Source organism: Contarinia nasturtii, unplaced genomic scaffold (genome assembly GCF_009176525.2).
Source record: "Contarinia nasturtii isolate CC-2019 unplaced genomic scaffold, AAFC_CNas_1.1 Cnas_scaffold_1233, whole genome shotgun sequence".
Lineage (NCBI taxonomy): Eukaryota > Metazoa > Arthropoda > Insecta > Diptera > Cecidomyiidae > Contarinia > Contarinia nasturtii.
This window is the reverse complement of record NW_022198574.1, coordinates 1-25,842: the sequence shown is the minus strand read 5'-3', so window position 1 is coordinate 25,842 and position 25,842 is coordinate 1. Positions and strand designations below refer to the sequence as shown.

The 25,842-nt window shown below is 33.4% G+C and overlaps 3 protein-coding genes across 3 annotated transcripts; 2 read left to right on the top strand and 1 right to left on the bottom strand.

Moving 5' to 3' along the window:
• Positions 1-1,373: 1,373 nt before the first annotated feature.
• On the top strand, positions 1,374-8,324 carry LOC116344948 (voltage-dependent anion-selective channel-like). Its single transcript, XM_031773807.1, has 6 exons — positions 1,374-1,509; positions 6,838-7,023; positions 7,134-7,495; positions 7,577-7,638; positions 7,707-7,823; positions 7,904-8,324. Exons 2-6 carry the CDS (start codon positions 6,838-6,840, stop codon positions 8,023-8,025), a joined length of 849 nt encoding a protein of 282 aa, XP_031629667.1. The 5' UTR covers positions 1,374-1,509; the 3' UTR covers positions 8,026-8,324.
• On the bottom strand, positions 2,120-4,510 carry LOC116344944. The gene is made up of 3 exons (XM_031773801.1): positions 3,836-4,510; positions 2,932-3,757; positions 2,120-2,871 (listed from the first exon to the last, which is right to left on the bottom strand). The coding sequence occupies exons 1-3, from the start codon at positions 4,154-4,156 to the stop codon at positions 2,813-2,815; spliced, it is 1,206 nt and encodes a 401-aa protein (XP_031629661.1). The 5' UTR covers positions 4,157-4,510; the 3' UTR covers positions 2,120-2,812.
• A 118-nt stretch (positions 8,325-8,442) lies between the features above and the next one.
• LOC116344947 (bromodomain-containing protein 7) lies at positions 8,443-17,685 on the top strand. Its single transcript, XM_031773806.1, has 8 exons — positions 8,443-8,858; positions 8,937-9,996; positions 10,079-10,239; positions 10,524-10,739; positions 10,912-10,947; positions 11,007-11,300; positions 11,453-11,728; positions 17,237-17,685. Exons 1-8 carry the CDS (start codon positions 8,804-8,806, stop codon positions 17,497-17,499), a joined length of 2,361 nt encoding a protein of 786 aa, XP_031629666.1. The 5' UTR covers positions 8,443-8,803; the 3' UTR covers positions 17,500-17,685.
• The last annotated feature ends 8,157 nt before the right edge of the window (positions 17,686-25,842 follow it).

Here is a 25,842-nt window from a genome sequence, read left to right as displayed (position 1 = left end):
TTTGAAGAAATTTCAATGCACATTAGGGGTACCTCCCGAACAAAATTTTGGATTTTTCGCTCAAAAACGAAATTTTGTATGGGAAGTACTCCTAATATGCATTGAAATTACTTCAAATTTGCTGAGTTTATGTAGTTTGGCAAGAAAATGAGATTTACAAGTTTTTAATGTAATTAAAATAATGTATCTACACATTTTGGGAAAAAAATCCGATCAATTTTGAATCAACAAAACGCAATAAATGTTTGTTTGGAGTAATTTAATCACCATAAAAACTTGTGAATCTTATTTTCTTTCCAAAATTTACAATCTCATAAAATTTAAAGAAATGTTAATACAATTTAGGAGTACCTCCCATACAAAATTTTGCATTTTTTTCTCGAAAACGAAATTTTTGTGCGTAATCATCTCTGAATTGTATTAAAATTCCTTCAAGATTTCAGAATGTTATTTTTGTGTGTGCAAAGTTTTACGTCTTTACGATATCATATAAGCATTGAAAAATGTATCAGAAATTATTTGTATCGCAAAATTAATGCCAGATTCAGATTTCTCATGAATTCATATTAACGGAAAAAGATATGTAATAAATGCATGTTGTGGATCACAGTGCGGAATAGTTCATCTTACGAATGTAAGACATGTTTTTTTTTTGTATAAAAATCCTTGAATGATGTAATCATATAATACATATGCTTCATATTGTGTAATCAGTTCTTCTAATTGGTAAATCAAATAGTGGTGTTGCTTTGGTATCATGTGCTGATTCATAATATTTTATACTGTTTGAAACATGAGTTGACTTTATATCTCCGTGAATAATTTTGAAAATAAAGGCACTTGCGCTATCTTGTGTCTCTCCTCAAGAGTATACATTTGCAGAAATAGTAGTCTGTGTTCGTATTTTGACCGTCTAAAATCGTTCCAGGCCATTCTCCTTAGATCATACAATAAAATTTTTGCCTTAGCTACAACATGCTCGATGTGTGATTTGAAATTCATCCTTACATCAAGCAATACTCTCTCAGGCCATTCTCCTCAGTGCAAAAAATAAAAATTGCTTTTGTATTGACTCTATTCTTTTGCACATATTGTCGTAGTGTGAATTCCAAATTTCTGCTCAATACTCAATAATTGGTAATATAAATGTAAAGTAGAGGCGTTTTAACGTCCATGGGTCGACAAAATCCATGGTGTACTGTGAATAAATTGTTGGAAAAGCTAATTTTATTAATAAATGGAACGGAAAAAACATGTATATAATTGATTAACGTAATTTTGACTAGCAAATTAATAAAACAATGAAAATGGCTACTTGGGATTATGTCTCACTTACAGTTAACTTCATATCGATTTAGATGCAATACATTCACAATATCATAGCGCGACAAGCCTTAGAGAACCTCGATTGAAGAGTAGTTGAAAAGTTCATGTGTCGGCTTTTGAGCGATTCAGGTGAATTGTGTATTTGTACTTCGATAAAAAAAAAACTATATTCCCAAATTTAAAGTAAGTAAAATGCACTTTATTTCTCACAAATTACATTAAAATAATAGATTTATGTGCGTATTTGTGTGAATCATAGTGATTTTGTTAGATAAAATTACTTTCTGTAAAGAAAACGTGTCAGCAACGTTAGTCCACCATTGAATTTTTATAGGACAGGGTCAGAAAATACCAGAATAAAGGAAAACTGATTTCAATATATTTCATTACGAACAATTTTTTTCACTTTTATGAAATGATTTAAAGTGTTTTTTCCCTTTAATGTTTTTTTTCATCAGATAAGAAAATTTCTTTGGATAAAATTTTTGGTTACGTAATAATTTGCGGCTTTTTATTCAATTGATGTACCATGGTGACGGAGCTGATGCATAACTTATGAATTTTGAACGCAATTGTTTTTTCAAAAAAAAAAATCCATGTCAATCTTGATAAATCTAATGAAAAAATATTGTTTCAATCAGTATGAACTGGATCAATCCACATGTTATATAATATATGTATATATGTATATTGAATTCGGAAAAAATTGAGGAAGGGAATGAATTAACAGCACACATCGTAGGAAAATCAATAAAATATAGAACATGAAGAACAAATGTTACGTTGCTCTAGTTTGCGATCAATCTCTCATAATAGGTTTTATGTTGTGCAAATGTGTAACAAATTAATTTTATTGTGAATTTCAGCATTTCGTTTTAAATTTCATCATTTATTCTGGTCATTCGTTTTTCATTTTTAGTTTCAGTTCTTCAATCCTCGGTTTCACTACAATGACATAATTTTAATCACATGACATTTATCTGTTTCTGGAAACATAACCAATCTTTGCGAAAAGTTTTTGCGCATAATAATGCATGTTGCGAGAGTGACGATTTTGAAAAAAAATTTGTTCTTCTGGCTGTTCATAGCAAAAAATATATCATTCTTTCAAAATGCATACATATTTTTTAGAATTATGAAGCACATATTGACGGTCGTTTTCAGGGTTAGATTCGTGTGTAGTTTCAGTCATTTCCATAGGTTTGGCATGGTGGAACATTCAGGTGTGAAAACATGGAAAAAGGGAAAGACAACCATTAGTATCAGTTGAACTGGGTATAAAATACTTTTTTTAAATTAAAAACTTTACTCACCTACGGGCACTCCCCCTCCGTACAATGTTGTACTATTGTACAACTAGACCACAAGACTTTATATAGTCTGTTCATGTCTAGCTAAGCTAACTATAATAGTTAAAATATTTTATTTTATGTAATTTTTTGAATGTATGATTAATTGATGATGTTTGTTAGTTGACATTGTTGTTTTAGTCCGGCGGTCTTAACAATGAAACTGGCAATGGTACATCAAAGATCCGGCAAAGTCCTATGTAATTTAAAGCAAATACATTAAATAATGAATATTCTGTTTCCAATTGATTCATACCTTTGAGCATAATGCATTTTGCTGCAACAATATCTCGGTGCCAAGTAACTGTTTGTGGAACAACATCATCATCATCAACATTTAATGGCCAATTTTTGTAGGTAACTTTAACCTTTGACATTAAACGCCCAGTCCGAAGTTTTTCGTTCACAGCCTCACGATTGCCATCGATAATTTGTCGCTTAATAATTGCACGTTTTCTTCTCAAAACACGTCTGTTGACCGTTGACACAATGATATCTGGCAGTCCAGCGACTGAATCTGGCAGGCCATCAATCTTTTTCGCTCTACAATCGTAGCACACTTTAAATCGATCATCTTTTGTGTGCCTTGGAAAACGTTCCTGACAATTCGCGCATGTTTGTGATGTTCCCCATTCATCTTGCATTTCAACTTCTGAATGTCCAAGTTTCTTAATGCTCACACAAAACTTACGCGATCCCGGACATCTTTTACGCTTTTTTATTCCAAACGGTCGATCGGGTTTCATCGCCCAAGCACCAAATTGAACCAACGACGGTTTGTTGTTTGTCACACGCACGGCGATTTGATCATTTACTCTGGTCGAGCGAATGTGATGGTCTAAATTCAGTCGTGCATATTCACGCGTCGCATAAGCTGCCATTCCTTTTCGTAACATTTTAATGCGATATTCAATGTATGATTTCCATATTGAATTACGTGGTGATGGTGGACGATATGGGTATGTTTTGAGATGTTCCTTCTCTTCGATATCAAACCATCCAGCCAACTTTTTCGCTTCTTTGTCTCGTTTTTTCTGCTGAGTTTTCCAATGAAAACGCTGGTTTGGTATTATAATGTTTTCCTTCAAAATGCAAAATGATACAAAAAACTATGAGTTTCTATTCAAAACCATTTCAAATTACATTTCAAAATATCTTACCTCAACAGCCGGCTCATCAGGTGTTTTTTGAATGTTGCGACGCACTACAGTTAACCACGATTTTTCATTCGGATCGATTCCAATGATGTATTTCTTGCCAATGCGTTTTTCCGGCCCCCGATTCGCTTGGTATGTTTGCTGTGGTCGTTGTTGTCGCTGTGGTTTCTTGTACATTATGAATATTGAAACACTATCGGTCAAAATCTGATGATGGAATGGTTTCGATTTGCCCAATTTATTTATTTTACCGACATCGAACAACATATTCCATGGACCTGATCGATCAGTTTGGGTGTAGTACTCTACTTTTCTCTTATTCATCCGGTTGGTCCGCGTATTGAGAAAAGAAGGCACCAAATCAAGCTTGTTTACAATTTTATAATACAAGTCCGTAATGTCCAATCGCACGTTTTTCAAATGGTAATCGCATAATGGTAATAAGAGCAAAACTGCTTATTTTTGGTGGTCGATTGATTGTTGGCTCTTGAAAGTTCGGATTGTTACGAAACATTTCATGAATGGTATTCCATTGTTCGGCATGACTGTGATACACTTCTATTTGCCGTTGCATTTGACCGAACAACCACAGTGATTCAAACCAACGATATTTTGCGAAAAATTTCATACTCACTGTTCCCGACCATCCAATTTCAGTCAAATCTCTCATTAAAATATTGAATTGTTTGAAAACATTTTTTAAATTCTTAAATCGATATGAAAACTCTTTGGCATTTCTGATGTCGATGCTATCAAATCTTGAGCCATTGTTGAATCGATTGCGATACCAACAACGCATTCGAAAAAATTCTCAAGTCGTTTTTCACACCATGTGTTGGTATTGGTTTGAATGTTTGTGATATATTGTTTATAAAAATATCTTAAACCATTTCCCAACTTTTCATCACCTGGCCATCGGAACTGTTCTTCACTGTTTCTTTCTACCATGAAACGAAACTCGGGCAATATCCGATATTGACTATTAATATTGTTAACGTGTTGGTTTAATACCGCTCTGAAACAATCGGCAATGAACAGGCTTGGATGTGGTTGCAAAAAAAATGCACGATCGTCATTATCAAGTGCTTCATTCAAAATAAAAAGAATAAAAAGTGATGCCAATGCTGCCACTTCTGTCATTTGAACACTGCGCTCGAATAGCATTTTGGTCACAGCTTCTCCAACTCTTTCAATCCGTTCATGTTGTTGTCGCAGGATTGTTTGAAGTCCACATTTTATTACAACGTATTTGCTTTCTTCTGGTTGATTATCATCGAGCTCGTCGTCATCCATGTCTTTTTCTGTTCATTCTCAAAAAACTGATTAAATTATTCGAAAATAAAATTTAGAAAAAAAATGCAACAAAAATAGCATAGATTACGAATAAAATGAGATCACAATTTAAATGACAATCACTTATATCACAATTCAAATTAATCACTTCTTACCTCAACGATGTCACTCTGTATTCTGATTCAAATGATGAAATGTTTTCCAATATTCCGCAGATGAAAATTTTGTTGGAATATTCACCGTCAATTTTATGAATGCTTTCTTATTTTGAAATAACAACAGAGACAATCTCAAAACCAACAGTGAATTTATCCGTTTAACATCGAACAAACAAAATCATTGGAACAAATGTTAGCCAAAAATGACGACAAACAAATTGTTTCATACTCTAATATAAACACTCACACATAATTCTCAAGAATTCCTTTTACAAGCAAAGCACAATTTGTTACAAACAAAAAATGAGAACACACTCATATCACAATTCAAATGAATAACTTCTTATACTATATAACGCTGTGTCCTGATTAAAACGATGAAAATGTTTTTTTTCATTTTGAAATGAAAACAAAGACTGTCACAAAACGGACTGTGAATCTTTCCATTTGACATCGAGTGACTTCTACAGTTACGTTCCAAAAACACCAAACCGTTGCTAAAATGACGATAAACAAAAAATGAATCTCATATACAAGAATTCCATTTATTAATCACTGAATTTTGTTTTTTTTTTTTCAATACAATGGCAACTTAACCATAATTACTTACCTTATTCTTAACAATAACTTCAAAATATTTTGATGCGAAAAAATCCCTATTTAGTTCGATGCCGGAATTATAATTTCATACATTGTTCAAAGAAATTAATTGATACGATGCAATGTTTACGAAGCACATTTTGAATGTAATCAGAAAAATCGGCTTCGATATGATACACACCAATACACACAGCTACCAACTGTCAAATGTCGTACACATTCAAACATGTTTCGAATTCGAAATTCGAATTTGAATTATGAAATAAAAAAAATAAAAAAATGTTTCTGAAACTAAAATCAAATCAAACAAATCTAAAAAAAAGGTACATTTATAAATGTATTTCACAGTCACTTGAAATTCCTACGCAATGTTTTTTTTTATTCATGCACAATCTAAACACACACAGAGAGTAAAATTTGTATTTTCATCCTCTTTTTTTTCCGGTTTGTTTTTCAAATTTCATTTGCTTAAAATCAATCGTATGAATACGATATTATGAACTCAACGAGTTTATGTTATTTACATTTGTTTACATTGTATTGCCGCTACAGTTTCTTAGAATATAATAACGAAAAGAGAAACAATCGAAACACACAGAAGATGTTGTTGTGTATCGCAAAGTGGTTCACATTATGCCTATATTCTACCTTCCATTTGACACGAAAATTGCCACAAAAATGGATTAAAGCGTTACATTTTTTAACGTTAAAATGTCCTAAAAACGTTACATATTTGTCCGTTGGGTACTTATGCGTTGCGCCAACAATGAAAAATTTGTTTACATCATTAAATGTTGATAATTATCAAAAAAAGAAATTAGTAAATTTACTGCATTATTTACTTTTAATTCTCATTTTAAAACATAGCATTTTTTTCCCTGTAATTTTTCTTGTATTTTGTGTGGCATTTCACTAATTCAATTTTAATGTGTATATTTTCAATGGTATTTTTAGATGGCTCCACCATCATATGCTGATCTTGGCAAACAAGCCCGTGATGTATTCAACAAGGGATATAATTTTGGAGTTTGGAAATTGGACGTGAAAACAAAGACCAACACCGGTGTTGAATTCTCAACTAGTGGACACTCAAACCAAGAAAGTGGAAAAGTATTTGGTTCACTTGAAACCAAATATAAGGTATGTGTAAATGTATAATAATAACTGCACCGAACAGCGTTTCTTCGCCTTGGTGGTTTTATTGTGACACAGGAATGTTCATAAAATAACCAATTATACAATTATAAAAGGTTCCCGAATACGGTTTAACCTTCTCGGAAAAATGGAACACAGACAATACATTGTTCACTGATATAACTCACAATGATAAATTGTTGAAAGGATTGAAATTGACATTCGAAGGTACATTTGCACCACAATCAGGTAACAAAACTGGCAAAGTCAAGGCCTCCTATGGTCACGACTTGGTTACTGTAAACAGCGATGTTAACTTGGATTTGGCTGGTCCGGTTGTTAATGCATCAGCTGTTGTCGGATATGAAGGTTGGCTAGCTGGTTACCAAACTGCATTTGATACGCAAAAAACCAAGCTGGTCACAAATAACTTTGCTTTGGGATACACAAATAAAGAACTTGCCGTAACTACAACCGTGTAAGTATTTCTATATATTATAATTGATTGTTATAGGTGTTCTGTCTAAATCAATTGTATCAATCACATCGAAATATTTAGGAAGGATGGACAAGAATTCAATGGATCCATTTTCCATAAAGTCAATGATGACTTGAACGCTGGTAAATATAATTTACAATTTGTAAGTACTTGTATCATCTATTCACTTTCTGGATTTCATATTATCTAGGTGTTCAATTGGCCTGGACTTCAGGATCAAACGCAACCAAATTCGGCATTGGCGCCCAATACTGTTTGGATAAAAACAGCAGCGTTCGCGCAAAGATCAGCAATGACAGCCTTATTGGTTAGTACACAACGTTTATCGAAATAAAATGTTGTTTAAAGAAGTGTGAAGTCTAACTGAAAATCTTTAATTGAATTTAGGTCTTGGATTCCAGACAAAGGTTCGTCCAGGTGTCTTGTTGGCATTGAGTACTTTGGTTGATGGCAAAAACTTCAACACTGGTGGCCACAAAGTAGGCATCGCTCTTGAGCTTGAGGCTTAAGTGAAAAATTTCACCGGATCGAAAAATTGACCATTTTTTTGTCCAATCAATTAGAGAATATTTGTTCAACATTTAACATAATAAGACAAACAAAATCAAAATGAATAATAACCTAAACATTTAATTGAATCTCACATAGATCAGGTGAGCAATATTCCAATTGGATGATTAAAAACCGCTTTTTATTAAGTTTTGTTAATTTGCATTCATTTAAAATTAATTGAAAACGGTCCGACACAAACAGAAATGTATTTTCAATTAATTCATTAAATTAGAAAATTCAATCAGAATAAATAAAATTCGTCAAAAAAACCATGTTTCTATATTTGATAATCATTCAATTTCTCTGCTTTTTTTTTACGAAATACTGTCAAAAAATTTAGGAGCGTTGTCAACAATAATTGTCAATTATTATTGCAAGAATTAGATGTGACAGTTGGATATTGAAAAACGTTTTATCAATAGGGTTTTCCCGTTTCTCAAAGCGACATCTACAACTGCAAACTAGTCAAACATTCTTCTGTCAATAATGCGGATTTTTGTGTGATGAACAAGCCAAAGCTGAAAAATTACACATTTACCAGGACTCTGATACAAATTCTATATTTTGTTTTTTTTTTTTAGAAAAAAATACTAAAACTCATATAAAATCCATATAATTATTGTTAAAAATTCTTTGAATGGAAAAATATTGAGATTTTTCTGGAGTAGATTCGCGGAGTTAATAACAGACGCTAAGTTATTACTATTGTCTATCATTATACAAAAGATTGTTTAAATGGGGTCGAAAAAGCATAAAAAACATAAATCGGAGAGACGAGAGAAATATGAGGGTTTGTAAATAATTTATTTCTAATATACTCTTTGACTAAAACAAATTATGAAAATTGTATTATTATTTTTGTTATAAGATCAACCATTTTCTTTGGAGAGACCTCCGAGTTTGAAACTTATACTTAAAGTTGGAACTGGGAATAGTTCAACGCCTGAATATGCAAGCAGTGAATCTCCGCCCGTATATGGTGGCATTCAACCAGAAAGTTTAGGTCTTTTAATGGACTATCCGGAGAGACATAAAAAATCGAAAAAGAAAAAAAAGAAAAAAGATCGCGAAAAAAAACATAAACATCACAAAGAAAAACGACGCCATCTCGATGAATCCAGAGATCGCACTGAAAATGAACAAGACGAATCAAGCCAAGAGGATTTCAGTATAAATGAAGACAGTGCACAATTTCAAAGTGACAGTACATTACGATATAATCCAGTGCTGAGCGATAGTGCTAGTCCAGCATCGATTTCAGTATCACAAACACCACTCCTACTATTACCATTGAAATCACCGATACTTGATTCATTGGCCAGTGAACAAAGTCCAAGTATGAGTAGTGTGCGTTCAGATAGTTTGAAATCACCATCATCTACCAGTGACAGTGGAGCCAGAACGTGTGTAATAAAAATGCGTCAAAAACCATTGAGTAAACTATTGAGTCATTTATTGAGTTTACTTGAAAAAAAAGACCCACAACAATTTTTTGCATGGCCTGTGTCTGACGATATTGCACCCGGATATTCAAATATAATTACGAACCCAATGGATTTTTTTACTATTCGTTCTAAAATAGAAGATAGCAAATATCAAACACTAATTGAATTTATTGACGACTTTAAACTAATCTGTATGAATGCGATTCAATATAATCAAGAAGATACAGTATATCATATTGCTGCTAAAAAGTTGCTTCATGTTGGTCTCAAAATGTTGAAACCTGGAAATCTCATTCGTTTGAAACCACTTCAAATTTATTTACAAGAACTCTCAACCACAGCATTGGGATTTGATGTGTCTCAAGGGCATCATTATAATGATTTGCATATGATGGTCGATTCAGCTGATGAATCCATGTCAACCGGTGTGGATGAAGTAAATATAGCTCAACTTGAAGAAGAGGTCAAACGTCAAAATATCAGGTAAAATGGTATTATGGACTATAATTCTTAAGTTATTGGTAATCTTTTTGAAAACTTTTTAAATATAATTATATTTCTGCAGATTGGAAAATGAGCCACAATCACGATTTGAACCATTCTTAGATGATTTAACGTCAGAAGAAATTCTTGCCCAAGTTCAAGATGCAGCTGCGAAAGCAAAGAAAAAAATTTCCGAACGTAAACGAGCAAATAAAATGGGCTTTTTGCGACATAAAAAGGATGGTATAACACACCTTTTTATATATTTACCCGAATTTTTTGGGATTTTTTCATATACGGCTGGTAATAAAAGAGACTTTAAGCAGAAAAAATCTTAAAAGTGTGTCATAATTTGTATAGGGTTTACATAAGATGGAGACGGTTTAAAAAAACTTAAAGTCACTTTTATTCTCAGCCGATCATATATATATAAATCAATTTGTCATTTTCCTCCATTGACTCAATAATAGTAGATTTTCATAAATATATATTTTTTACTAAACTCCAATTTTTTCGGACAATTTCAGGTACAACAAGTATGCAAATTTTAGTCGACATCGAAAATTCATGTCCCGAAAGAATCGTATCGATTGGCGCGTTTACTGGAAAATTGCAAAGTGGAACTGGACAAATACAAAGTTTTCGGGAGGATCGTCGAAATAATGCAAAGATTGTGAAACCATTAAATTATGGAACATATTGTTCCTTTGCACCAATTTATGATTCGAGATTTTCTAATTTGAGTAAGGAAGAAAGGGATTAAAAATTGCTTTTCTATTATCCTATAATTCTTATTAATGCATTTGATTCCTTGTCGATTATTTTTATTATATGTTTTCATTATATCGATTATTTGAAATTATTTCTATTTTTTTTTTATTCTAATTATTTCTATTATTTTTTTATTCTATACAGGTAAGGAAGAAGTCGAACTGGTTTTAAATACTTATGGTATGTTTCGAATCGAACTAAATTGCAAAGTAAGTGTGACCATAGTATTACCATTTCAGGCGATGAAGCAAATTCAGAGTATGCCGCCAGTATAATTGAATTCACAAAATACAGTCAACATGGTAGTTTTTTGGCAAATGCCGTATTAGACTTTCTTACAAATGGTGAACATCGGAAAACAATGGCAACTTTATCAGAAAATTCACGACAAAAATTCGAACATAGCGAAGTACAAAGGACGTTTCCCAATCCAACGGTTGACGATGAATACGAAAAATATAAAGATACTAAAATTGATTTTGATGTCCTACGTACTCTTAGTGATGTCGGGGTAAACATCGACTTTCTTAGCGGTATGGAAGAAGGGGCAATTTACTTAAAAATTGCCTTTTTATTATCAATTAATTCTTATTGATTCTTTTTCGATTATTTGCTGATTATTTTTCGATTATTCACTAATTATTTTTTGATTATTCGTTCTCTTCTTTTATGATTCTCCCCTTAGAAATGGAAGAAGACGTTAAAACCTTTGAAATATACAAAAGCTTGGAAAATCGTTTGGAAAATAACTCAGAGTTGCTTGGTCGACTGCGTCAGGTGCAAAATGAACGTTTGTCACAAAACCTACCAACACATTTATCGAATGTCGCTCATCCAAGTGAAGATGAACTCGAGCTAGCCACTCAAATCACAAACAATTTGAAAGAGATTGCAAAAGAGCTACCACCCTCCTCTCTCGTATCGGCCTCTGCTTTAAGAAAGGCCATGGGAATTTCAAATGGTTAGTATAAAATTTTACATTGGGGTAGAGCAAAAAATGAAAAAAAAAATCTAGGTTGGTTTTTTAGTGTTCAAGGGCGGTTATACCATGTTATTATACAGGGTGTCTCCTATAGGGGGCTTCACTCGAGAAACCCTTTGGGGGTGAAAAACTAATAATTTCTATCAGGGCCGGTATTTTAATACACTTTTGCGATCAATTTATTCGGAATTATTCTGAAAAATATATTTCTATGAATGAATATTGTTTCTAATAAACATTGCACCACATAGCGAGAATAATAGGCGTTATTCATAAGACAAAAAAAAAAACAACATTCCACTTATTTTCAGTGAAATTATTCCTGAACCTCTCTACATGGTGGAATTGATTATATAGTTTCATTTAAAAATAAAATGTCCTACATCCGTAAGATGAACTTTTCTATTATGAAAGTTTGAAGAAATTTCAATACAATTTAGGGATACCTTCCATACAAAATTTTCGTTTTTTCCTGCTCATTTTAAAGTTGACCAATCAAATGAAATAATTTGTTTACTTAATTTTACTTTCAAAATAAAGTGTCTTACTGGAGTACAATCATTGGCATCGAAACATTACTAAAACATTAGCATCGAAATATTCTTTAATTTAATAGCTGAAGTACTCGGAATGTTATTTTTGTGTGATAAAAATAACCTGTGCAAAGTTCCAGGTCATTACAATATCATACAGACATGAAACCATGACCACACAAAAATCCAAATTTTATGAAATTTTTGTATGAAAAGTGTGCCAAAAGTTGATTGCATCGCAAAACTCATGTCATATTCGGTTTTCTCGTGCCAAAAAACCCCCAATACATATTTTTGAGTATCACAGCAGACGGCAGTTCGCGCGAGTGACGAAACCACATTAGTGTGTTGAAAAGTCAACTTGCTGTATATACACGTAATATACGAAATCCAGACCTAGAAGGCCGTTGGCCCCAGTTGATGTATGGTTGGAAAGCCCTTGGGCCATAGATCAAGAAAAAATCTAAAAGTTCGAAAATCGATCCACCTGTCTTCAAAATATGGTCCTTTCAAGAAAAGGGTCAAAATTCAGTTATATGGCCATAAATGGCACTAAATGAGGTCGTTGACACCTGAAACATCGATATTCTTATACTAGAACTCAATACGTTTCTAACGAAACTTCAAACGTCGAAATAGATCAATCTGTTCGAAAAATTCCGCATTTTAAAAATGTCATATGATTTTCCTATAAAAGTTATTTGGTATATCTGTCTGTGCGCAATTTTGCGTAGTTGTTTTTGATCTTTTTGAAACTTTCTGTGATTAAAGTTCATAAAAGACTAAGACTTTTTTGTTCCGGCACTTTTCGATATGGCCGCCATGTCGGCCCTGGCCAGCCTCCAAAAGTCACAAAGCCGTTCGGCCGGACAAATAACGGCAATAATCTCGAAAACTAGCCTAACTTGAATGTTCAAATGTATATTAAGTTTTTATTCACAGTTCACAGAAAAATTATCTATCATTTATTTTCGTCATATAATTGATATCAGAAATGTTGTGTTTAACATTTTGGTTTCGTCACTCGCTCTTCATTTCGTCAGAAGCTTTTTATTTGATTTAAGTTTACATTAAATATCACTTATCAACTTAAAAAACCCCCAATACATATTTTTGAGTGTTTAAGAATACATTAAATATCACTTTTGGAAGAAAAATTGAATTTTACCCATGGATGGCCATGGGCATCACACAAGACATGACACTTCACTCTATCAACCAAAGTCGCTCAAAATCTAATGGTTTCTATTCCTCGGCACCCTCAATCATCCTGTGAAGTCAGATTTTTAATTACTTTTCTGGTTTGAAAGTTATCGTGTTAACAAATTTTTGCGTACAGCGTACAGGGTACAGGGTACAGAGTACAGGGGTTCGTGTTCCCTGGCCCCAAAAACACCCAGAAAACACATTTTTGATGGGTGTCAATTTTTCGTCCGATTCCAATACTTTACCTTACACACTGGGTGTGTGCGGAAAAGTTAAACGCAAATTTTTCATAATTTTTTCGATTGTGACCATGTTCCACTCAAATACATTTTTGAGACTCCAAATTGACTTTAATCAATTTTTATAACGAGTTGGCATGGCATACAATCCATTAGAATGCATTTAAAACGATTTAAAATTATTTTGTACTCGGATAATTCCATCGATAAAATGCTTGAGAGTTGAAAAGTACCTTGAGTGCCTGGCAACTCCAAGATTTTGAATTACTTTTCTTGTTTAAAAGTTATCGTGTTAACAAATTTTTGCGTGAAGGGTACAGACTACAGCGTATTTTTCAATATTTTTGTGCAATATACCAAGTCTCCGAGAATTTTATATGAATGTCCGGGAATGAATGTGACTGACTGTCAGCAATTTTTGTATGGCGGTGTTACATTTCAATAAACTCTCACGAGAAGACTCACATTCATTCTCGGACAATCATATAAACATGCCTAGTAACAGCAAGAAGAGAGTCGAAATAAAGAGTCCTACGGGAGTAAGACGAACTTTTCCGCACGGTGGTAGTTGCGTAATTTATTAAGAAAGTTCAAAATAATATTTGTTCGATTTTTCAAGCCATTCAAGCAGCGTAAAGTTCGAGACCAAAAAATATGTTTCAACTTTGACAACGAAATATTCTTAAATTTAATAGCTGAAGTACCCGAGAAAAGATTTTTCACACTTTCATGATGAACCCCTTTGTAAGACATTTGAAAGTATTCTATTTTCTAACAAAACACTATAAAAAATATGTCTGACGTTAATTTTGCCATACATTAGCGAATCTGTGACGCGTAGCGCTCACTATACATTGAGTTATATACTGCTTTTCGAGAGTGCTCGGTGCGATGCGGTAGCACTGATTTTTTTTCTTCGAAACTATGACACGGTGGGTCAAATTGTATGACGCTGAAAAAAAGTTCAAAGCATCATCGCAATTCTGGTACTATGGATCGTAACAAGTATTTTTGCCCAAGAAACCATACCTCTAAAATGAATTTCGAGTCTGCGGAATTTTTTGACAGTTATTTTCAAAAATACTCAAAAATCGACTTAGACATTGCATTAAAAATTCAAAAAAACATTATTTTTTCTCTAGCCAAATGTGTATGCGGGGATTCTTGGGGTCGAGGAATCCATTTTTGACATTTATTTTGCCATATACAGGGGGAGGCAAAAGTTTTAAGCCTGATATAGCAAGACACGTTGTATTTTTAAATGAGTATATTTATTATTCAAAGTAGTCTCCATGTACACGAATGACACTTTCATAACAATGCTTCAATGCTTTAATTCCCCCCTCAAACCACTCGGCACTCTTGTCCTCCCATACGTTGAAAATATCGGTTGAAATCTCTTCTTCGGTCTTGTACTGCTTTCCCTTGAGATATCTCTTGGTGTTTGGAAACAGGAAATAGTCGCTGGGGGCCAGATCTAGAGAATACGGTGGATGGTGAAGTTGTTCGAAGCCGCATTCCCTGATGGCAGCTTGTGCAAGCAATGATTTGTGAGTAGGTGCATTGTCATGCAAAAGAAGAACTTTTCGAGTGAGAAGACTAGGGCGTTTTTCTCTGATGGCTTTGCGCAATCTATGCATCTGTTGTGCATAATAATAGCCCGTTACTGTGGTGTTCTTTGGGAGGAATTCAACCAATATTATGCCTTTGGAATCCCAGAACACAGAGGCCATTACTTTGTTTGTGGCAATTTGTTTGCGAGGCATTTTCGATGCTGGTTCCCACGTTTGTGCCATTCCATTGTCTGTGATTTGAGCTCTGGATCATAGTAGTAGATCCATGTTTCATCGCCAGTCACTATACGATCAAAAGTATCCCCTTCATTTCATTCCAACAACTCGAGAAACTCATGTGCAGCAGCAACTCGTTCTTCTTTTTGAGACTTGTTCAAAGTTCTTGGAATCCATCGCGAGCAAACCTTTCTCATGAGCAATTTTTCATGAATGATTCTAAATATACTTCTCTCTGACTTCACGTCAAACATTGCTACTAACACTTTCTTGCTCATTCGAGGATTTTCATGCACAAGGTGTTCAATTTTTTCCACCGTATCTGGAGCAGTTGCTTCAATTAGTCGACCAGAACGTGGGTCGTCTTCTAATGACTCTCTGCCCCACTTGAATTGTTTTGCCCATAGTTTTACTGTGGCATACGATGGAGAACGGTCACCATAAACTGTACGCAAGCGATCATCGATATCTTTTGGTGCCACACCTACATATGTCAGGCTTATAACTTTTGCCTCTCCTTGTAATATCGTTTTGATACAATTTTCATACAAAAACTGGCAAAAATGGTCGTTTTCTGCTTTTTTTCCAATTTTTTTCTGTTGATGTCGATTTTATCATCGGATAAAAAAATTATGTTCTACAAAGATGTTCAGAATGATGAGAGAAATTTTTTGGGTCAGTTGCCCTCCAACTCTCCCCACCTCCGCGTACGTAAGCCTCTTTATTTTTTCCTTATGTTTCATTCTTCAAATTAAAAATATTTGAGTCATGATTTTTCTCAGGCATTCATATGAACACACAAAAAATAAACCTGACAAATCATTTTAGGATTCCTATTAAAATATTAATTTGTAAGGTTTCCTTATAATATGGCAACATTTTTTTAGGAAACCTTTAAATAATAAAATATGTTTTGTTTCAACACAGTGAGGTTGGCTTTGACGTTTAAGCGCGCCAATTTATTAGGATTCCTGTTAAAATATTGCGATTTTATAAGGAAACCTAACAAATTCATTTTTTAATAGGAATCCCAAAATAATTTGTGGGGTTTATCTCTTGTGTGAACGATAAAAATAATTTATTGTTTGGTCGCATATCGAAATACGATTCAAAACGATTGCATATCAAAGCGAGACAATATTTTTTCAACAAAGGAATAAAGAACATTGACTTTATATTATACAAAATATGTAAATTTCGTTTTGTGCTGATAACTAGCTACTGTTCTGTCATGTTTTAGTTTGTTTCGCTTTGATATGCGACGCGATTCGACGTATATATATTTCCCAACGAACATTTTTCAAGTTATAAAGCAACTTCAAATGAGTTACATAGCAGGTTTATAGTTGCTTTTAGTTTCTATAAACGTATACCTATAACCCGCAGGGGAGCCCGGAGGCGTGGCCTAATCTCATACAAAATTTCGCTTATAAAGGATCGTTTTCAAGGTATTATAAAGGAATGATGTCCTTATACAGGCGTTAAAAAGATCCATTAGAAGATTATCATACGGTCTTACAAATTTATTTAAAAACAACTTAAATAAAATGTTGTTGAGAATAATTCTACCCAGATACAAATTATTAGTTTTTCTCCCCCAAATTACCCCCGAAAGAGTTTTTCGAAATTCGCACGCCCTGCACCTATTTTAGACACCCTAACAATAATTATTGTTATTTGAGTGAAATATGTTCGAATCGATTTTACTTTTCAATGTAGTTGGCCTGGAACCATTAACAGGATTCCAAGGAAATAAAAATATATCACCCAATGACAAATCAGAAAGAAATACTGCGCAAATAACAATGGATATTGATGCTAATACATCGCCAGACGACATTCAGAATACAGTGAAAGATGCATCGACATTGCCGTCAGTGGATCTCGAAAGTGAACTCAGAGAATTTCTCGAAAGTGATCCAACTAGTTTGGCAGCGGCAGCAGCTGACGACGTAGGCATAGATCAAATGCTTATGGCTTGAGTTCTATTTTTGTTTTTTAAACAAAATGTATCTTTTTTCATCTTGAACATTTTCCTTAAGAGGCACATATAATTATCAGAAACCAATTAAAGTCTACGTTGCCAGACTGTCATACGATTACAAAAGTTCACAAGTAACATATAAAATTGATTGTGTAAATCTGGAATAAAATATGAAAAAAATGAATTATCCAAGTCTTTTAAAACCTTAAAAAAATTGTACCTATAAATTTAGATTGTAATGGATAACACTGTGTTTTAAATTAGGAAATTTCGCCACATTTGAAGCTGAAATGTATGCCGAGGTAAGGAGTCGTTTTCAAATTACGTCATTGCTGATGATGAATTACGACATTGGTTGCATCACCATTTGTTCGTTCTGATCCGGTCGAATTCCGTTGAGTTGTGTGTATGAACTTCAATACATACATGGAAACACGCACCTTCAAGTCTCAATCCTCTGAACTCCACGTTTTCAAGTTTATCCAGTGCATTTGCACTAACATCATATTATAAAAAATAGTATACTATTTAAACCAATCTTACACTGCGATGATTGTACATGCATTGCTTCAGAGAGAGAGAGCTTTACATTGGCAATAGAATGTAAGCAATATATTTCTCGCACACGTGAATTTTATACAAGAACATGGTTGGCAAATTCCAATAGAGCAGTAGTTCATTCGAATGTGGAAAACATTATGCACATCCATCCACGCAAACAAAAACCACTACAAATATACAAACGCTAATACAAAAGAATACAGACGCAAGTCTTCTCAAGTTGCCATTCACACAATCACATACACAAAACATCAACGAAAACAAATGAAAGCGCTTCGCACAAAGGGGTCTAAGCGAGACATCGAAAGCTTTTCATTGACATTTTCTCTTTAGTCAAACCATAAGATATGCAGTAAAAATCATTCTTAACAGCACATTTTGGGCTCATACAGTTCAGTTTTGCAACACCCGCGAATTTATTGGGATGGTTTCGTGCGTTTATTAGGTTTTTTATTTGGTTCATTCATTTTCCAATGTTGTCTTCAATACTTTGCTATAACAATTTCTTCTCGCTCACAAATTGTTGTTTTGGAAACTATTCTGATGTATAGATAAAAAACAATTCGTATATAATAAACGCTTCAAACAACGTGAAATTTCACTTTTCTTCGTGCTACTCAGTTTCTTTCGACATTTAGTTCAAGCTTAGGATTTTTTTTTTCAAATACTATGTGAAAAGTGAACATATTTGAATAAAAAACTTCGAAAGGTTTGTAATACATAAATTAGTGATTTTTTTCAAGAGAAAATGACAAATATAATTTGTTAAAACTCCGAAAAATATTGAAAATTTATAATGAGCAAAAAGCTTATTGTGTTGTTGGTGGGATGGCAATTACCTTCTTGAAGAGTAACAGAATTGCAAAATACAGTAATGAGTAAAAAAGTTGACACATTGAAGAATAAAAGCAAAATTTACAAATTAACATCGCCTGCAATGCGTTTAATTGAACTTAAAGAAACTTGAATCCGGAACGATCTTGCAACAACAGTGGCGAAGTGTAAAATTATGGTATGTATATGATGTGAATTGACCTGGAAAAACTTCTTACATTATGTAGCTTTAATAAGTTGAAATTATTCAAAATACAACACAATAGTAATGTCGCACTCTCATCATTTGTGCTTAACAATCTAGGTGAAGACACTAATTCTTACTATACAAAATCAGAGCATACTAGAGGTTACTAACATATGTTAGGAAAGTTTTGAGACGAAATTAAGAGATTAAACTAAATTTTTTTCAAAATTTCTTCGCTGTACTGTCCAAAGTAAAAAAAATATAAAGAGGCTCACGTACGCAAGCTGACTTTTCCGCATGGAACCGAAATTTTGGGAATAAACAGAAATGATGGTTGCAGTAAATTAAATTACCGTGAAAACTTGTGAATATTATTTTCTTATCAAAATAAATAATCACACCAAGTTTAAAGAAATTTCAATAAAAAAAATAGCCCTTTCAAAGTTTCACATCATTACGGTACCACACACGCAAGTTTTTCATACAAAAATGAAATTTTTTGTGGATGTTTGTATGAAAAGTCTGTGAAAAATTGATTGCATCTTAAAACTAACATAAAATTCGGGTTTCTCGTGCCAAAAAACCTACCCACTATACATGCTTTCAGCGTTCAAATTGAAAGAATATCATTTTGAGGCATTTTTCTCATAAGTGCCTCTTCACAGTCTAAGTTTTACATCGATCAATCAATGTCGTTGAAAATTTGACCAGATCTATTCCTTGTAATGCCCAATCATCCCGTAAAGTCAGATTTTGAATTTTATGTCTGAGCACGAAACCATCGTGTCACCAAAATGATTGAAAAATGATCAAAAAAGTAAAATGGATTGTGGGTACTCCATTCGGACCAAAAAAAATTACACCGGTCAACAGATATTGCTCAAAAACTAATCAGCACGTCTCCTAGTAGTCCCACATCAACCTGTAAGGTCAGAATTTGAATTGAGTTTATGGAAGAAGATTTATCGAGTTAACAAATTTTGGCAACACGCCACAGGACACAGGACACAGGACACATCACACACAGCGACGCACATTTATATGCCCCAAAATCATCTCCAATCGTGTTTTCTACATTAAATATGCATAGAAAACATGTTTTGGGGTGATTTTAATTTTTTGGCCTAATACAATACCTTTCCTACACTAGGTGTGCGGAAAAGTAAAAGTAAAATGTATGAATTGTGGGTACTCCATTCGGACCAAAAAAAATTACACCGGTCAACAGATATTGCTCAAAAACTAATCAGCACTTCTCCCAGTAGTCCCAAATCATCCTGCAAAGTCAGAATTTGAATTGAGTTTTTGGAAGAAGATTTATCGAGTTAACAAATTTTGGCAACACGCCTTAGGACACAGGACACAGGACACATCACACACAGCGACGCACATTAATTGTTTTCTACATTAAATATGCATAGAAAACATGTTTTGGAGTGACTTTAATTTTTTGGCCTAATACAATACCTTTCCTACACTAGGTGTTCGGAAAAGTAAAAAAGAATCATCACGATCGGTTGAAAAGTGGACGAGATATAGTCAATTGGCCAAAAATGGCCAAAAACCTCAAAATTGGCTAGGTGGTATGTTTGTATAAGTAAAATAAAACTTCTTTCGAAGTTCCCAGTGTGACGCAATACTGTAAATCTGAAAATGTTCTGATATAAAAACGCTCTGTTCTAACTTTTAGACATGTCAATCATTTTGTGTTTTCATTTTAGAGGCGACGCAATAACTTCGAAAGAAGTGTTTTTTACTTATATCAATAATTTTGATAGTATTTTGGTTACCGTCAATATCTTCAAAATGGCAAAAGATGAAGATTTTTGTGTAGGAAATGTACCATGAACGAATTCTACTGCAAAATAAATGTCATATTCAAATTATCGTACCAAAAAACCCACAAATACCAATTTTCATAGCAATCGAATAAAAACCAATTTATTCCAAAAGAAAGGTTTCAAGCCGGAAAATCTGAAAAAATTGAACTAATTTCTCAAAACGGTTAAAATATGTAAAATCAGTTGTCAAAGTGAACAAACAAAGTAAAAACCTAGTACATTGCAGTTGATTACTAAGATATTAAAATATAGGTGGCTGCCCAAGTTCAAACTTTTCTCAATTTTCACAAAATAAAAGAATGTTGTCGTTTCAAAATGTGCATATCGGCTCAAAATTGACTGCGCTTCCGATCTATGAGGAAAAAATCGAAGCAAGACATACATTTTTTCAAGATAAATGACGATTAACTTCGATTTTCATCGATTTTCCCCGTTTTTCGAGGTCTAGTCATCCTGATCTAACCTTTTACGCTGATTTTTTTTTTCAAAATTTCTTTATTACTCCATCAAGATGACCTTAATGCCTTTCCAATATGTCAAGAATTGCCGTGATTTTATTGAAAAATACCCATCTACCTGTGATCAAAAATTGCCGGAAAATTGGCCGAGAAAAAATTTCAACTTCGGGATGCGATTTTTTTTTAAAACGAATTTTCCCAGATATGACACATACACCAAATCATCACATATTTGGTCCCCAACAAACGCCTAGTTTTTTGATTATTTCTATGTAAACAATTTTTTTTAAATTTGGATTACGTGAAAAAAGTCATGGTCATTTTTCGCCGAAAATGTCACATAACACGCCACCTGGTGAACATTTTTGAACATTTTTCCGTTTTGACTTCGGATCCGGAAAGGTGAGCTTTTTACCTTTCCAACGACGTTTAAATCATTGTTGTACCTTACAGATGGCCAGAAAAATGTCTTGATGAAAAACTCAAAAAGGGCCTCCCTAAAATTTTCGACCCAAGACCCGAAAGACATGCGAGACGAAATCGCAAATTTCAAAAGCACATATATTCTCAGTTTTCCATCTACTCTGAATAAAAATTGCAAAAAAAACTTTTTTTCAAAAACTACGGAAAAAAAGTGTTCATACAAACATATCAATCGGCCAATTTTGAGGTTTTTGGCCATTTTTGGCCAATTGACCATATCTCGTCCACTTTTCAACCGATCGTGATGATCTTTTTTTTTAACATTATCTACGCAGTCCCTAGATTCCGAATATGTCAAAAAAAAATTCGAAAAAATAATTTCGGTGGTCAAAAATCGGAAAAAAGGAATTTTCAGCGATTTTTTCAAAATGCCACCTGGCGGCCAAATTTTGGAATTTTTTTGCGGATTCTTAATTTGGTGCCCAAGCACTACTAAAATATGCAAAAACCCCTTTTCAAAAGTCAGCGGTTTAGATTTTAATGTCTTCAACGTATATATAGAGTGACGGAAAATATACATATGAATCGTTGCGGCGAAAGAGTAGCTCTTATTTTTCTCCAAATAATACTGCAACATAAAGTTTTTTATGAATAGTTTATTTGTTGTATTACAACAAATAAACCGTGTGGAAAAAACTTCATGTTGCAGTATTATTTGGAGAAAAATAAGAGCTACTTTTTCTCCCCAACGATTCATATTTCATATGTATATTGGTATTGCGTCACTTGGGGGACTGCCGTCCCCCGTGATATAAACACTTTTTTTCCGTACTTTTTGAAAAAAAGTTTTGAAACCAATTTTTATTGAAAGTACATGGAAATAGATGTAGTTTTGACATTTTTGAATTCGTCTTACATGTCTCTCGGGTATGAGGTCAAACATTTTTGGGGGGCCCTTTTGAGTTTTTCATCAGTCGGACATTTTTCTGGCCATCGGTAAGGTACCACATTGATTTATACGTCGTTGGAAAGGTGAAAGACTAACCTTTCCGGATTCAAAATGGAAAAATTGTCAAAAATGTTCACCAGGTGGCGTGTGATGTGACATTTTCGGCGAAAAATGACCATGACTTTTTTCACGTACAGGGGGAGGAAAAAATTTTAAGCCTAGAATATAAAGAGAAGTGTTTTCAAATCATGCTTGTGCTGTTATTGAAGTATGAACTGTCAACATTATTTCCACAAAAAATTTGGTTCATATCTCTCTTCATTAGTTAAGTTCAACATTTGGCATTTAGTCATTTTGATATTTTTTGAAAAACTGAAAAATTCCAAAATCATGTTGCGATTAGGTCTTTTACAAAAGATGGTATAGCATCAAACGATTTCAATCACTTCTTGCGTGTAGTTTATGGTGACCCTCCTCCATCGTTTACCTTAGTCAAACAATAAGTAAACCCTTCATAGTTGTGCAGAGACTTAATGAAAGATGACTCTCACACTTTTGTGACATTAGTGAAAACAGTTCAAGATGTGATGGCCAAAATCCAAGTGTGATTCATGAAATATTCCAAATGCCCCACAGTACGTTAGCTGCGACACTCAGCATCACAGCAGACAGTGTCTTCAATATATCACACGAAAAACCTTACTTGGAGAACGTTTGTTACCGATCATTCGAAAAGTCTTTGATTTTTTTTTGACAGATGATCACTAGTATTTCCACTTTTCAAATATGAAAAATGTCTCAATAGGAAAATGCGGTACTCGATTTTATAAAAATTTCCAAGGATTTCGAGGTGATGACCAGTTGACTAACGTAGAAAACTCTCTATAAGAGATATGAACCAAATTTTTTGTGGGAATACTGTTGACAGTTCATACTTCAATTACAGTACAAGAATGATTTTAAAACACTTCTCTTTATATTCTAGGCTTAAAATTTGTTCTATCTGGGAAAATTCGTTTTAAAAAAAATTGCATCCCGAATTTTTTCGGCCAATTTTGATCACAGGTAGATGGGGTATTTTTCAATAGAATCACGGCAATTCTTGACTTATTGGAAAGATATTTAGCTTCTCTTGATGAAGCAATAAATCAATAAAAAATAAAATGTCTTACATTCGTAAGATGAACTTTTCCGCACTGTGATTCACAACATGCATTTATTACTTATCTTTTACGTAAATGTGAATTCATGATAAAACTGAATCTGATATAAATTTTGCGATACAAATAATTTTTGATAGACTTTTCAATGCCTGTATGATATCGTTATCATGTGAAAATTTCCGAAGGTTATTTTTTTCACAAAAAGCTAACATTCTGAAAGTTTGAAGAAAGTACAATACAATTGAGCGGTACCTTCCATACAAAATTTTCGTTTTTGAGCAAAAAATCCAAAATTCTGTTCCGGAGGTACCAATAATAATAATAATAATAACTGCACCGAACAGCGTTCCTTCGCCTTGGTGATTTATTTAATATATATAATAATAATAATTTAATTAAATATATATAATATAATACAATTTGATTTTTATCAAGCATTTTTGAGAGAGAAAATGTAAAATTATTGCTCCTCTCATGTAAATAACATAAATTTCATAAATTAATTTTTCAACTGCTTAAAATTTCTATAATCCATAACAAATTTTTGTATTTATCTGCTTTGCTTTAAATAATTCTCTATTCTCAGTTTTACTGTTGATAAATTTACTTCTAAATCAATTAAATTTTTATCACTGTTTTGCAATTTTTTGGTATAAAATTCGTTGAATGTTGTAAGCATATAATTTATTGGCTCATATTTTGTGTAATCAGTTCTCCTAATTGGTAGATCAAATAGTGGTGTTGCTCTGGTATCATGTGCTGGATCGTAATATTTCATACTGTTTGAAACATAAGTTGACTTTAAATCTCCGTGAATAATTTTGAAAATAAAAGACACTTGCGCCATCTTGCGTCTCTCCTCAAGAGTAATCATTTGCAGAAATAGTAGCCTGTGTTCGTATTTTGGCAGTCTAAAATCGTTCCAGGCCATTCTCCTCAGAGCATATATTAAAAATTGTTTTTGTATTGACTCTATTCTTTTGCACATATTGTCGTAGTGTGGATTCCATATTTCAGATCCATACTCAATAATCGGTAATATAAATGTAAAGTAAAGGCGTTTTAAAGTCCATGGGTCGACAAAATCCCTGCTATTGAATTTTAACCAAGCCAATCTTGATTTTGCCTTTGCAACAACATGCTCGATGTGTGATTTGAAATTCATCTTCACATCAAGCAATACTCCCAAGTCCTTTATTACCTCTACTCATTCAATTTGCACGCCATCTATGTTGTAATTATATTCATATTTCAGTGATCCACGATGATATGATATTATTTTTGTTTTGTTAACGTTCAACTTTAATAAATTGCGTTCATAGTAATTTGCCACACGATCCAAATCCTCTTGAAGATGAATGCAGTCATCTTCTGATTTTATACATTTTGAAATCTTGGTATCATCAGCGAATGAAAGGATGCAAGATTTGGTCACGACGAAAGGTAGATCTATCACAAACATGATGAACAAAGTTGCGCCAATGGGATAACCTTGACCAGTACCAGAAGTTACTTCGATTGGGTCTGATTTAGTATCTGATATCTTTACTATTTGTCTGCGTCCAGACAAATACGATTCGATCCATTTTAACAGCTGTGTATTCAATCCCATGATGTTTAGCTTTTGAATTAGTAATTTTATATTCACAGAATCAAAAGCCTTTGCGATGTCCAAATATATGGTGTCTGTTTGATGTCCCTTTCCCGTGTTGATTATCGTATTCGATGTAAATTCTGCCAAGTTCGTTATTGTTGACCTATTTTTGATGAACCCATGCTGACTTTCGTGTACTATGTTCCTTGGATATTGATTGAGATGGTTCGTGACGATCGAATCTAGAATTTTTGACACTATACACTGAAGAGCGACACCACGGTAATTTTGAACGTTGTTTCTGTCACCGTTTTTGTAAACCGGTCTGACA

Coding starts and splice junctions, on each gene's coding strand:
- LOC116344944 (XM_031773801.1), bottom strand. CDS start 4,156: ATGAATAAGAGAAAAGTAGAGTACTACACCCAAACTGATCGATCAGGT. Junction 3,758..3,835: donor CTGATGAGCCGGCTGTTGAG/GTAAGATATTTT, acceptor TGCATTTTGAAG/GAAAACATTATAATACCAAA. Junction 2,872..2,931: donor AAAATGCATTATGCTCAAAG/GTATGAATCAAT, acceptor TAAATTACATAG/GACTTTGCCGGATCTTTGAT.
- LOC116344947 (XM_031773806.1), top strand. CDS start 8,804: ATGGGGTCGAAAAAGCATAAAAAACATAAATCGGAGAGACGAGAGAAA. Junction 10,948..11,006: donor ACTGGTTTTAAATACTTATG/GTATGTTTCGAA, acceptor TTACCATTTCAG/GCGATGAAGCAAATTCAGAG. Junction 11,301..11,452: donor AAACATCGACTTTCTTAGCG/GTATGGAAGAAG, acceptor TTCTCCCCTTAG/AAATGGAAGAAGACGTTAAA.
- LOC116344948 (XM_031773807.1), top strand. CDS start 6,838: ATGGCTCCACCATCATATGCTGATCTTGGCAAACAAGCCCGTGATGTA. Junction 7,496..7,576: donor CTTGCCGTAACTACAACCGT/GTAAGTATTTCT, acceptor CGAAATATTTAG/GAAGGATGGACAAGAATTCA. Junction 7,639..7,706: donor CAATGATGACTTGAACGCTG/GTAAATATAATT, acceptor CATATTATCTAG/GTGTTCAATTGGCCTGGACT.